Here is a 14,099-nt window from a genome sequence, read left to right as displayed (position 1 = left end):
CTCTGTCTTTGGAAGCTTTACCCAGAGCTCCAGAAGCATCTGTCTTAGAGTGAAGAGATGTGTGTGTGTGTAATATATATGCATATTGTATGAATTTGAACGTGTGAGTGTGTGCCTTAATGTGTGTATATTTGTGTGTGTACGCGCGTGTGAGTGCCTAAATGTGTTTGTATGTGTGTGTTCGTGTGTATGCGCGCGCGTGTATGTGTGTGTGCACAGCATGTGTAAGTGTGGGTGTCCATTTCTGCATGTTCTTTTGCCTGTGTGTGAGTGCCAGGATGGTTGATCGTTACGATAAATGAGAAGAACGGATGCCTCCTGCCCCAGAATCACTCAGTCTAACTTTAACAACTGTTCTGGATCGGTTTCTTGGGTCTCAACCAACAAAACAGAGTCTGTTCTGAGTCGGTTTCAGCCAAATGATCAGGATCCCATCTGAAGTCTCATCAGGCTCTCTTGGCGTGTAGCATCTCGATGAGCAGGTTGTTGCAGGGCACGTCTCCGTTCAGGTGCTTGTAGTACAGGTACTCCTCGGCCTGGAGGCTGATGGCCCGGATCTCAGGCAGCCGCAGGAGCAGCTGGCCAAACCTGTCTGTCTGCTGGGGGTAGTTGCACATGACGTAGTCCAGCAGCACCGCGTTCACTTGTTCCTGGACGCTCTCCACCAGGTGGAAGTTCTCCAGGTTCTTCACGTCTGGAAAGAGGAAGAGTTGGAGAATAGGAAATGGTGGTTAGCATGTTGAGGAACTGAAATTGTCAATATCCACAAAAGCAGAGTGGTTTTGCGTTGATCAATTATTTCTCAGACGTCAGTTTAATAAAAAAAAGAAAAACCTCCAGACATCACACGATGCCCTTAGACTGAGTTTAGGTCGTAAAAAAAGTGCCCTAAACGTACACCTTAATGAAAGTATTGAAGAGGCTACCATGTCAGTCACGGAAAGTAGCCAAAAAAACAAAATGGACGACATCACAACATTATGTTTACATTTAGTTCACATAAAATGTAGATGAGATGGACATTTTCAATCCTTAGTAAATGCTCTGATCAAGAGACTGAAACAAAGGGGGCAACTTGGTACTCAGCATGATTTTTAATCAAAGACCGAATTAAAAAAAATATATATTAAAAATTCACACCCCCTGTATATTTTCCCCTCCGGATCCTCACGAGAATAAGATGGAAAGAGAATGAAATGAGAAAAAAAAAAAACGTTTCCTTTGAGAGTCTCTACCCAGGAGTATATGAATTATTTAGGTCAGCATTACAGCCAATCACCTTCTCTTTAAGACTCATCCTTCCCCATTTTAAAACAAAACACCTAGACAACTGTACTCATGGAGTTGCATTGTATGGACATGTCAATGCCCCTGTGCACAAGATCGGTGTGGAAGAACTTCACTGGCCTGCAAAGAGCCCTGACCTCAACCCCATCAAAAACATTTGGGATGAATTGGAACGCCGACTGCGAGCCAGGCCTAATCGCCCAACATCAGTGTCCGAACTCACTAATGCTCTTGTGGCTGAATGGAAGCAAGTCCCCACAGTAATGTTCCAACATCTAGTGGAAAGCCTTCCCAGAACAGTGGAGCCTGTTATAGCAGCAAAGGGGGGGGACCAACTCCGTATTAATGAGCCCACTCAGGTTGAGCTCTGGGAGGCCCTGTTCTCTCCGTGCTAATAGAAAGTGATGGGGTTGTCATATGTTGGGCTGAAACACACACTAAGAACAGCCCTCCCACCCCACCCAACACTTCTGAACCAGCTGACACACACACTAAGAACAGCCCTCCCATCCCGCCCAGCCAACACTACTGAACCAGCTGACACACACACTAAGAACAGCCCTAACACCCGCCCAGCCAACACTACTGAACCAGCTGACACACACACTAAGAACAGCCCTCCCATCCCGCCCAGCCAACACTACTGAACCAGCTGACACACACACTAAGAACAGCCCTCCCACCCCGCGAAGCCAACACTACTGAACCAGCTGACACACACACTAAGAACAGCCCTCCCACCCCGCCCAGCCAACACTACTGAACCAGCTGACACACACACTAAGAACAGCCCTCCCATCCCGCCCAGCCAACACTACTGAACCAGCTGACACACACACTAAGAACAGCCCTCCCACCCCGCCCAGCCAACACTACTGAACCAGCTGACACACTACTGAACCAGCTGACACACACACTAAGAACAGCCCTCCCACCCCGCCCAGCCAACACTACTGAACCAGCTGACACACACACTAAGAACAGCCCTCCCACCCCGCCCAGCCAACACTACTGAACCAGCTGACACACACACTACTGAAATGATCAGCCTCCTTGCTACTGACACACACACACACACACACACACACTGTACTAGAGCAGTGCAGCGCATCATAGTCATCATCATAGAATCATCATCATATAATCATCATATAATCATCATCATAGAATCATCATCATAGAATCATCATAGAATCATCATCATATAATCATCATCATAGAATCATCATCATAGAATCATCATCATATAATCATCATCATAGAATCATCATCATAGAATCATCATAGAATCGTCATAGAACTATCATCACAGAATCATCATCATATAATCATCATCATAGAATCGTCATCATAGAATCGTCATCATAGAATCATCATAGAATCATCATCATATAATCGTCATCATAGAATCATCATAGAATCATCATAGAATCATCATAAAATCATCATTATAGAATCATCTGCCACTGACAAAAGACCCTCCAAACATGACGTGCTTTTTCCTGCCTGCTGCCACTCTGTGCTCTGTCTGTCAGACCCCCATCAACAGCTCCCAAATGAGCTCAAACCAATTGACTCGGTCAACAGAAAAGAGGACTGTGAAGTACAGCGTACATACTAGGACATACAGTACGTAAGTGGGTGTACGACTCTGTCATAATATGGTCACTGTAGCACAGAGACTAAATGATGCGTGGACCACTTTTTCAGGGTCGAGTTCATTATGACAGGGTTTTCCAAACTTTATTGCTTTGCGACCCCCCCCCCAAAAATGGAGGTGTCTTTCGAGTTGCGACCCACCATAAGGGTCGAGTGGTAAAAAGAAAAATAAACGAATAACCTCTTCTTCAAAACATTTAACTGAATGTAGACTTCAGAATGGGCTCGTGACCAATTTGAATGCATTTATTGTATAATTATGGAATTATTTGTAACAATGCAGTGTCTTTTTCAGAATCAAAAAGAGCCGTGTCAATGGGCTGAAAGTCTTTCTGGGTCTCGATCAAGAACACCTAGGCCCTCATTTTTGGAGCTGAGTGTAACGGGATTCTTCCTGGGAAGGAGAGGCGGACCAAAATGCAACGTGGTTGAAGTTCATGTTTTTTAATAAGAAAACTAAACATGAACATAATACAAAACAATAAATGTGGAAAAACCGAAACAGCCCTATCTGGTGCAACAAACACAAAGACAGGAAACAGCCCTATCTGGTGCAGATAACACAAAGACAGGAAACAGCCCTATCTGGTGCAACAAACACAAAGACAGGAAACAGCCCTATCTGGTGCAACCAACACAAAGACAGGAAACGGCCCTATCTGGTGCAACAAACACAAAGACAGGAAACAGCCCTATCTGGTGCAACAAACACAAAGACAGGAAACAACCCTATCTGGTGCAACAAACACAAAGACAGGAAACAGCCCTATCTGGTGCAACAAACACAAAGACAGGAAACAACCACCCACAAAACAGCCCTATATGGTACAACAAACACAAAGACAGGAAACAGCCCTATCTGGTGCAACAAACACAAAGACAGGAAACAGCCCTATCTGGTGCAACAAACACAAAGACAGGAAACAGCCCTATCTGGTGCAACAAACACAAAGCCAGGAAACAGCCCTATCTGGTGCAACAGACACAAAGACAGGAAACAACCACCCACAAAACCCAACACAAAACAGGCTACCTAAATATGGTTCCCAATCAGAGACAATGACTAACACCTGCCTCTGATTGAGAACCATATCAGGCCAAACATAGAAATAGACAAACTAGACACACAACATAGAATTCCCACTCAGATCACACCCTGACCAAACAAGACATAGAAACATACAGAGCAAACTATGGTCAGGGTGTGACACTGTTGCAGTTTTAAGAAAAATGTTCTATATGCTCCAATGTGTTCTTATGCCCAAACTTTATCACAACATCAACGGCGGCCTGAATGTCTAGCTTTTATTTTGGTGATTGTAAATTCTCAAAGATTATAGTCTGTAATTTAAAAAACATTATAGTTTCTATTTAGTTTTAGTCATTTAAGCTAACACTGAACAGGTTTTTCCATCCTGAATTGTCTTCTTTTTTTAAAACAACAACAAAAATAGATTTTTTTGCAATGCACAAAAATGTCATCCCACAACCCACCTGGACCCCGTGCCGCGACCCACAACTTGGTAACCATTGCATTAGGATACAAAACACAAAGTCCAGGTGTTTCAATCCATTTTATTCCATTCGGTGCCTAATGAACACAACCCAGCTGTCCTTGATGAAGACACTGACAATATGGTGACTATATTGAAAATACGCTGTCTGTTATAAATGTGATCTGGATGATTCAGAGAGGACAAGACAGGATTAGCTTGGATCACTGGCAAACACATGAGATGCTACCATGGTTTTATTGTAAGACATTTATCTAGATGTGTGTGTGTGTGTGTGTGTGTGTGTGTGTGTGTGTGTGTGTGTGTGTGTGTGTGTGCGTGCGTGCGTGCGTGCGCGTGCGCGTGTGCGTGCGTGTGCAACCCAAACTACAGAGATTTACAGCCCAATGTCTCTGTAAGGCTAATTAGAGAAATGTTTTGCAAAAAAAAGCACATTTTAATTGCTAATTCTTGTCAGGCTCCTTTTGAAAAAAAATATGAAAGGGGTTCAACAAAGCACTATGATGATCGATGACAACAGATGATCTCTTTTCTCCTGCAAGCAAACCCACAGGTTTGCAGTGCAAGGAATTATCCCCAATTTCGTCATTCACCAATAGCGAGAAAGAGGGCTTGATGCTGCCATGGCGATGAAGGGAGGTTGTATAGTTGAATCATTCTGATTACCCCTAGCCCAAAAGTCAGGTTGGAGCTAAGTACCACGGTAAGCACTCCTCCACTCCTCCTCTACTCCTCTCCCTCCATTGAGTCACTAAGGGACTAATTATCAATCAGTATACTCCAGCACCCCGCTCAGCGCACAGATGGAAACCCTGAGGTCCTGTGGAATACACTGGTTCATTTGACAAGCAATCTATGTTACACACACTGTGGGGCGAGGGGGGGGGGGGGGTTGCTCTGGTTAGAAATGCATCTGACCAAGAAATTACACTACCATGGGGGTAAGTGTTTTTCTCTCTGACCATTTCTGCTGTAGAATTGTTTACTTAAACAGGACGGATTCATATCAAGAGAAACAGTTTTTACAAATGGTCGTTTTGGGGCTATAGCAATCAACACATACATCACAAACAAATATGATATTCACTACCTAAATCTTCCAATCTTTCTGTCACAAAAAATCACTGTCAATAAAGGTTACCACGTGTCCTACAAGCAAATAAATGTGCGAGTGAACAATGAGCCAATCTGTTAGTGCAGTTCAAGGGGTAAGACAACCTCGAAAAATAGGTTTCTAAACTCAAGGGTCTTTTCCTTGGTTAACTAAAGGTCACAAGGTTTAATAAAATGACCAATCCCTGCTAGGATTCACATGACCTCTCCATTCTACTTTTAGGCTAACTTTGCATCTTTAAAACGATGAGATACACGGAGCATAACAAACATTAAGAATACCTTCGTAAATATTGAGTTTGACCCCCTTTTGAGTTTGACCCCCCCCGTAATATTGAGTTTTGACCCACTCATAACAGCCTGAATTCGTCCGGGCTTGGACTCTACAAGGTGTCGAAAAGCGTTTCGCAGGGTGGCTGGCACATGTCGACTCCACTGCTTCCCACAATGGATGTCCTTTGGGTGGTGGACCAGTCAATTGATGTCCTTTGGGTGGTGGACCAGTCAATTGATGTCCTTTGGGTGGTGGACCAGTCAATTGATGTCCTTTGGGTGGTGGACCAGTCAATTGATGTCCTTTGGGTGGTGGACTAGTCTTGATACACAAGTAAAACTGTTTAGCGTGAAAAACCCAGCAGGGTTTCATTTCTTGACACACTCAAACCGGTGCACCTGGCACCTACTACCATACCACAAAGGCACTTAAATATTTTTTGTCTTGACCATTCACCTTCTGAATGGCACACATACACAATCCACGTCTCAACTGTCTCAAGGTTTAAAAATCCTTCTTTAACCTGTCTACTCCACTTCATCTACACTGATTGAAGTGGATTTAATTTAGTGACATCAATAAGGGATCAGAGCTTTCACCTGGATTCACCTGGTCAGTCTATGTCATGGAAAGAGCAGGTGTTCCTAATGTTTTGTCCACTCAGTGTGGCACTATATGACTATGAAATCACTGCTGTCAATCATTCCTGTACTCATCCTTTTTTTGTACGTTCTATTTAACTAGACAAGTCACCTGCTAACCTGCTGGCCTGGATGGGTCCAATCAGGCAGGGGGGTGGTCCTGGAACCCACTGACCCCCAGCACCCAGGTGGGAAGGAGGCGACCCTGGGACGGTGACGTGTGTGGGTGGGGGGTGGGTAGCTGATGCTGGAAACAGGGCCGAGAGAGGAGGGCAATGTCCGCCCTGTCAACTCCACGGCCCAGCGTGGTAACGTTTCTACTGCTGAGATGTTTGTATTGCTGAGTCACTGGGAGGGCAGCGCTGTACACACACTGCATGTTGTTTCCACTGACAGGAAGTGTGTCAGTGGATGAAACAGTGGGAACTGTTGATGTTCTACACACAAATACCGGTTAACACTCACTGAAATGCATACCCGCTCACTGAAACACATACCCGCTCCCTGAAACACATACCCGCTCACTGAAACACATACCCGCTCACTGAAACACATACCTGCTCACTGAAACACATACCCGCTCACTGAAACACATACCTGCTCACTGAAACACATACCCGCTCACTGAAACCCAAACCCGCTCACTGAAACACATACCAGCTCACTGAAACCCAAACCCGCTCACTGAAACCCATACCCGCTCACTGAAACCCATACCCGCTCACTGAAACCCATACCCGCTCACTGAAACCCAAACCCGCTCACTGAAACCCAAACCCGCTCACTGAAATGCATACCCGCTCACTGAAACCAAAACCCGCTCACTGAAACCCATACCCGCTCACTGAAACACATACTCGCTCACTGAAACACATACCTGCTCACTGAAACCCAAACCCGCTCACTGAAACACATACCCGCTCACTGAAACACATACCCGCTCACTGAAACACATACCCACTCACTGAAACGCATGCATGCACGCACACGCACAGACACACAAACATGGTCTACACTTCCTTGTTTCCTCCAATGGGCTGTCGCCATTGATCTGCCATAAAGATACAAGGTTGTATATACAGTACACACACTCTTTTCCAACACTGTCACGCTCTACTCTACCGCTGGTTGCTAACAGACACATGGCCGTCTGGACAAGGACCAAAGGAGGCTCTGGGAAATAAATTATGAAAAATATATTTTGAATATATTTTCATTAAATTAACACGTACAGTGATTATAAAAAATAAAAAAAGACTGCATGGGGGGCTTTGAAGGGATAGTTCAGTGATTTGACATTTTAGTCATTTAGAAAACACTCTTATCCAGAGCGACATTGAGGAACAATTAGGGTTAAGTGCCTTGCTCAAGGGCACATTGTCAGATTGTTCACCTAGTCGGCTAGGGATTCAAACACTTTCAATATTTCTTTCTTACCTTAAAAGGGCAGGAAAGGAGCAAGGAGAGGAGAGGAGAGGAGAGGAGAGGAGAGGAGAGGAGAGGAGAGGAGAGGAGAGGAGAGGAGAGGAGAGGAGAGGAGAGGAGAGGAGAGGCTTGAATGAGAGAATTGGTAATGCATTATCTAAAACACTGCACTACTCAAAATGACACCAATGCCCAATTCTAACCTACTCCAACCAGACTCAACCAGACAGTGTGTAATCAATGATACACACACACACACACACACACACACACACACACACACACACACACACACACACACACACACACACACACACACACACACACACACACACACACACACACACACACACACACACACACACCCTTTTGCATCGTTGGAATCCTAATTAATCTCCCTGTCTTTCCTTCCCTGTCTTTCCTTCCCTGTCTTTCCTTCCTGTCCATCCTTCCTCCCTTGCCAGGTAGGGCACAGTCAACTCCAACTACTTGCATTAGCCATGGGCCCCCGTCCTCACCCCTTCTGGCCCCCTTTCCTCACCCCTTCTGGCCCCATTTCCTCACCCCTTCTGGCCCCCATTCCTCACCCCTTCTGGCCCCCTTTCCTCACCCCTTCTGGCCCCCTTTCCCCACCCCTTTTGGCCCCCATTCCTCACCCCTTCTGGCCCCCTTTCCTCACCCCTTCTGGCCCCCTTTCCTCACCCCTTCTGGCCCCCTTTCCTCACCCATTCTGGCCCCCCTTCCCTCCCTTCTTTATCCCCCTTCCAGGCGGAACCAAATGTCTTTCAATGAGATGACCTTTTAGGGCACAGTCCCACTCTTCGGCCTGTGCACTCTCACCTCTTTAATGCCATCAGAATTCAATGAGCTGTTAACCTCTAGCGCTAACCCGGCTGGCGCTAACACGGCTGGCGCTAACACGGCTAGCGCTACATGGTTAGAATTAATACAGCTAGCGCTAACACATCTAGCACTACATGATTAGTTAATATAGCTTTCTCTAACACATCTAGCACTACACGGTTAGAGTTAATGTAGCTAGCGCTAACCTAGCAAGCCCAATCAATTGGCCACTTTGAAAAGAATCACATGCTAGGCAGCAATTGTGTTGACAGAAGGAAACAAAATGTGATTTTGTTTTTTATAAAAAGCAGGTAAAGTAAATGTAAAGGTGTCATTGTTATGTAATTGTGCCTTGCTGTCAAAAATGTTTTCTAAACGTTGTCCATTTGTTGTCTTTCTGATGTAACCTGTGTTTTGTCTTTAAAGCTTTGAGGAGGAGGAGACTGGTAAGGAGTTAATATGAAGAATAAACAACAAACTGGTCCTCCCCCCCGCATTTTCTCTCCTCCCCTCTCCTCTCCCCCCCATTTTCTCTCCTCCCCTCTCCCCACCCCCATTTCTCTCCTCTCCCCCCCATTTCTCTCCTCTCCTCTCCCCCCCATTTCTCTCCTCCCCTCGCCCCCCCCATTTTCTCTCCTCCCCCCCCATTTTCTCTCCTCCTCTCTTGCCGATGGGTATTGGTGGTTCTGGTGAAGACGCTGATGAGAGGAGTAACTGGTTTGCATTCAGCATGCACTTCCACTGTCCCGGCTAATTACATGCGCAAGAGAGAGAGAGAGAGAGAGAGAGAGAGAGAGAGAGAGAGAGAGAGAGAGAGAGAGAGAGAGAGAGAGAGAGAGAGAGAGAGAGAGAGAGAGAGAGAGAGAGAGAGAGAGAGAGAGAGAGGGGGGGGGGGGGCACGTCAAAACCTCCTTGTTTATGATAAAGGGACAGAAAATCATTGGGGGGGGGTCAAGTATGCCCCTCTCCCCCTAAACTCCCGGAGCAGCAGAAACCCTACCAAGTGTAAACTTCGACACCTAATGAGACCATTAATGGCCAGCTCCCATCAATATATTTCTCTCATTCTTTTTCGGACAAAATTTGAATGAATAATTCAACAAGAGTGCCGGGGGATGTATATTTTCTTTTCGAAGGACAGTTAATCCATAGTGTCATTTTTTCTCTCTCTTTTTTTTTCCCTCACTCTTCACACATCCTGTTTCCCCTCCTCTTCCTGTTTGATGATGGAACAGAAAGAGGAGAATGCTGACTAAAGGAAGTGGTTGTATTTGTATCTTTATCACCCCTTTTATCTCTCTGCCTTTGTCTCTCTCTGTCTCTCTCTGTCTCTCTCTGTCTGCCTCTGTCTCTCTCTCTCTCTCTCTCTCTGTCTCTCTCTGTCTGTCTCTCTCTTTCTTTCTCTCTCTTTATCTCTCTTTCTCTCTCTGTTTGTGATTTTAGTCCCCTTGTCACGTGACGTGGGAGTTGACTTTAGTGTAAATTGGAGGGTCATGTATTCGGCTTCGTTAGTCACCGTGGTCTCCTGTACCTCGGGGGGGGGGGGGGGGGTATTGCAACATGGCACGTTTTGTCATTTCCTGTCGATGCCGATTTACAAGAGCATTGGTTCTTTGAGTCTTTCCCGTGTAGCGAAGGGTGTAAATAATCACAAGGAAAAAAAAAACAGCATTACAGGGGGAATAAGAAACAACTCGTATAGAGAAAAACAAATACAATATTCAGTCAATCAGGGTCTCTTGCTTTGTTATTGATAGGTTGTCAGGAGCTGCACTGAAGGAGAAAAGTATTGCACATCTGTCCAAAATCATTTTCCTGATCACACCAGTTTTGACTCGGGTGATTTACAATAGCAAAGACAGTGGGATGAAAAGACGCTATCAGGAGGGATCAGAGAGGGCACAACAGAGCCGACTACTTGGCAGAGGAAACTCTTGCATGTCTATCTCTTAAAAACACTGGCCACAGTATTGAAGTGAACAGTCCTACACTTCAAAATGCCTGGAATAACAAATGCCTTTTGGACACCAACGACCCCCAACGGCAGGTGCCACCACTGCTCCAAGACATAATATCACGTCCATTTGTGAGCTAAGTCCTAGAACATACACCAGTGGAGGCTCCTCTGAGGAGGAAGGGGAGGACCATCCTGCTCAGTGAATTTCATTAAAAAAAATAAAGGTATCCTTTTTTAGATAAAACTATACTACAGTAGCCTCAGGGGCACTCTGTAGGGTAGCACCATGGTGTAGCCGGAGGCTAGCTTCTGACCTCCCCTGGGTACATTGACTTCAATACAAAACCTAGGAGGCTCATGGTTCTCAGCCCCTTCCATAGACTTACGCGGTAATTCTGATAACTTCCGGAGGATGTCCTCCAACCTATTAGAGCTATTGCAACACGAACCCTCATTCATCACAGAATCTATCTCACCGATCGATAAGACAGAAACTGCAAGTGTCCCTCTGCTTTCCTGTTTTATAATAAACTGACAGGCTTGTAATAAGGTCTAGGAGAGAGAGGGAGAGGAACACTTTCTCCCTGCACCAACATCTATAGCTCACTGACCCCTAAATCATACCTGGCGGGTGGAGGAGGAGAGGAAGGAGAGCTGAGGAAGAGGAGGAGAGGAAGGAGAGAGGAGGAAGAGGGGAGATAGGGAAAATATGTATTTTACAGAGAACTTTACAGGACATTTGTCTACTCAGTGTGGCCCACTAAAGCTGGGCAGTATGTTGACAAGGACAAAGCGGACAAAGATTACAGGACACATTCGCTGTCGTACTTCTCTACCTGCCGTCTGGAGGGAGAGTTAAGAGTCTGCGTCAAATTCTACTGCATCCAAACAGACATAATAATAATCAAATAATTTGATGGGTGATTATTTTTGTCCTATTTCAAACATGTTCATTATTAATACCCAGGTGCTAGGCTGCCAGACACCTTTTATTACGGTTACTGACCAGGACAGGCTTATATTTCTCATCAGGTTGGTAGTGGATCGGACTGTAGTCCAGTCAGGCTTCTATTTCTTATCAGGTTGGTAGTGGATCGGACTGTAGTCCAGACAGGCTTCTATTTCTCATCATGTTGGTAGTGGATCGGACTGTAGTCCAGTCAGGCTTCTATTTCTCATCAGGTTGGATCGGACTGTAGTCCAGTCAGGCTTCTATTTCTCATCAGGTTGGTAGTCCAGTCAGGCTTCTATTTCTCATCAGGTTGGTAGTGGATCGGACTGTAGTCCAGACAGGCTTCTATTTCTCATCAGGTTGGTAGTGGATCGGACTGTAGTCCAGACAGGCTTCTATTTCTCATCAGGTTGGTAGTGGATCGGACTGTAGTCCAGTCAGGCTTCTATTTCTCATCAGGTTGGTAGTGGATCGGACTGTAGTCCAGACAGGCTTCTATTTCTCATCAGGTTGGTAGTGGATCGGACTGTAGTCCAGACTGGCTTCTATTTCTCATCAGGTTAGTAGTGGATCGGACTGTAGTCCAGACAGGCTTCTATTTCTCATCAGGTTAGTAGTGGATCGGACTGTAGTCCAGACAGGCTTCTATTTCTCATCAGGTTGGTAGTGGATCGGACTTTAGTCCAGACAGGCTTCTATTTCTCATCAGGTTGGTAGTGGATCGGACTGTAGTCCAGTCAGGCTTCTATTTCTCATCAGGTTGGTAGTGGATCGGACTGTAGTCCAGACAGGCTTCTATTTCTCATCAGGTTGGTAGTGGATCGGACTGTAGTCCAGACAGGCTTCTATTTCTCATCAGGTTGGTAGTGGATCGGACTGTAGTCCAGACAGGCTTCTATTTCTCATCAGGTTGGTAGTGGATCGGACTGTAGTCCAGTCAGGCTTCTATTTCTCATCATGTTGGTAGTGCATCGGACTGTAGTCCAGACAGGCTTCTATTTCTCATCAGGTTGGTAGTGGATCGGACTGTAGTCCAGACAGGCTTCCAGTTCTTGCTGCATGAACTGACATGTTGTCCACCCAATCAAAGGATAAGAGAATGAATCTAGTACTGAAAGCATAATCTACGTCTAGCTAGCACTGCAGTGCATACAATGTGGTGAGTAGCTGACTTAAAGAGAGAGTAGTTGAACAATGGCCTATTTATTGAAGTTGAACAATGGCCCATGGCCTATTTATTGCCTTTACCTCCCTAATCTTACTACATTTGCACACACTGTACATAGATTTTCTATTGTGTTATTGACTGTACGTTTGCTTATCCCATGTGTAACTCTGTGTTGTTGTTTTTGTCGCACTGCTTTGCTTTATCTTGGCCAGGTCGCAGTTGTAAATTAGAACTTGTTCTCAACTGGCCTACCTGATTAAATTAAATAAAGGTGAAAAAATAAATAAAACAGTTTTGAACAAATATATATTTCTTCCAAAAAACAGGAGAAGCGAGAGAGAGAGAGAGAGAGCGGGAGAGCTAGCTATATACATTTAAACAAATAATAATTCACTTTCACTTTCTCTTTCTTAGCTAGTGTCAAACACAGCTAGCTAGTTTAGCCTACTCAAACACCTGGGTCAAACAGAGATGCAGGATGCTATGTTAGCTAGTTGGTTATGGCTATCTAACAGAGAGGGATGCTATGTTAGCTAGTTGGCTATGGCTATCGAACAGAGAGGGATGCTATGTTAGCTAGTTGGCTATGGCTATCTAACAGAGAGGGATTCTATGTTAGCTAGTTGGCTACGGCTATCTAACAGAGAGGGATGCTATGTTAGCTAGTTGGTTATGGCTATCTAACAGAGAGGGATGCTATGTTAGCTAGTTGGCTATGGCTATCGAACAGAGAGGGATGCTATGTTAGCTAGTTGGCTATGGCTATCGAACAGAGAGGGATGCTATGTTAGCTATTTGGCTATGGCTATCTAACAGAGAGGGATGCTATGTTAGCTATTTGGCTATTGCTATCCAACACTGGAACTCTTCCAAGTCAAGGTGAACTTTTGGTATTATTAATGTATTGCCACCGGGGCCCACCGGTGTAACTGCTAAACTGCTTGCTGTCTGTACACTGTACTGCATGATTGTAGAGAGTTTACTAACGCGTTAGTTCTAGTAGCTATGTTGACTATGACTGACAAATGATGCAGGCTGTGTGTAGCAGTTATGATATGAAGATTTGGCTTGAAAAGTTTTTTGGGGCCTGGTCACAAGACAGCTGATGTGTTGTGCACAAGAAGTCCACAAGCAAAGGGAAAAGGTGAGAAAAGGAGAGAACGTAGATAGATGTGAGAAGGAATTATATAAAAACGAGCTGTTTTTATGTGTCTGGTATGAAAGTGAACTGTGTTTGCGTGTGATCAGGGGGTATATTCACTCTGC

The 14,099-nt window shown here is 45.1% G+C and overlaps 1 protein-coding gene across 1 annotated transcript in view; it reads right to left on the bottom strand.

Moving 5' to 3' along the window:
* Positions 1-357: 357 nt before the first annotated feature.
* The window catches only part of LOC139417233 (nuclear receptor subfamily 5 group A member 2-like), a 129,759-nt gene continuing 116,017 nt past the window's right edge, over positions 358-14,099 (bottom strand). The window contains exon 8 of the mRNA XM_071166518.1: positions 358-694. Within this exon, the coding sequence (XP_071022619.1) occupies positions 447-694 (248 nt within the window). The 3' untranslated portion in view covers positions 358-446. The remainder of the gene's footprint in view (positions 695-14,099) is intronic.

The sequence above is a fragment of the Oncorhynchus clarkii genome, chromosome 1, assembly GCF_045791955.1.
Source record: "Oncorhynchus clarkii lewisi isolate Uvic-CL-2024 chromosome 1, UVic_Ocla_1.0, whole genome shotgun sequence".
Lineage (NCBI taxonomy): Eukaryota > Metazoa > Chordata > Actinopteri > Salmoniformes > Salmonidae > Oncorhynchus > Oncorhynchus clarkii.
The sequence above is the reverse complement of the archived record's forward strand: the minus strand, read 5'-3'. Positions and strand labels throughout refer to the sequence as shown.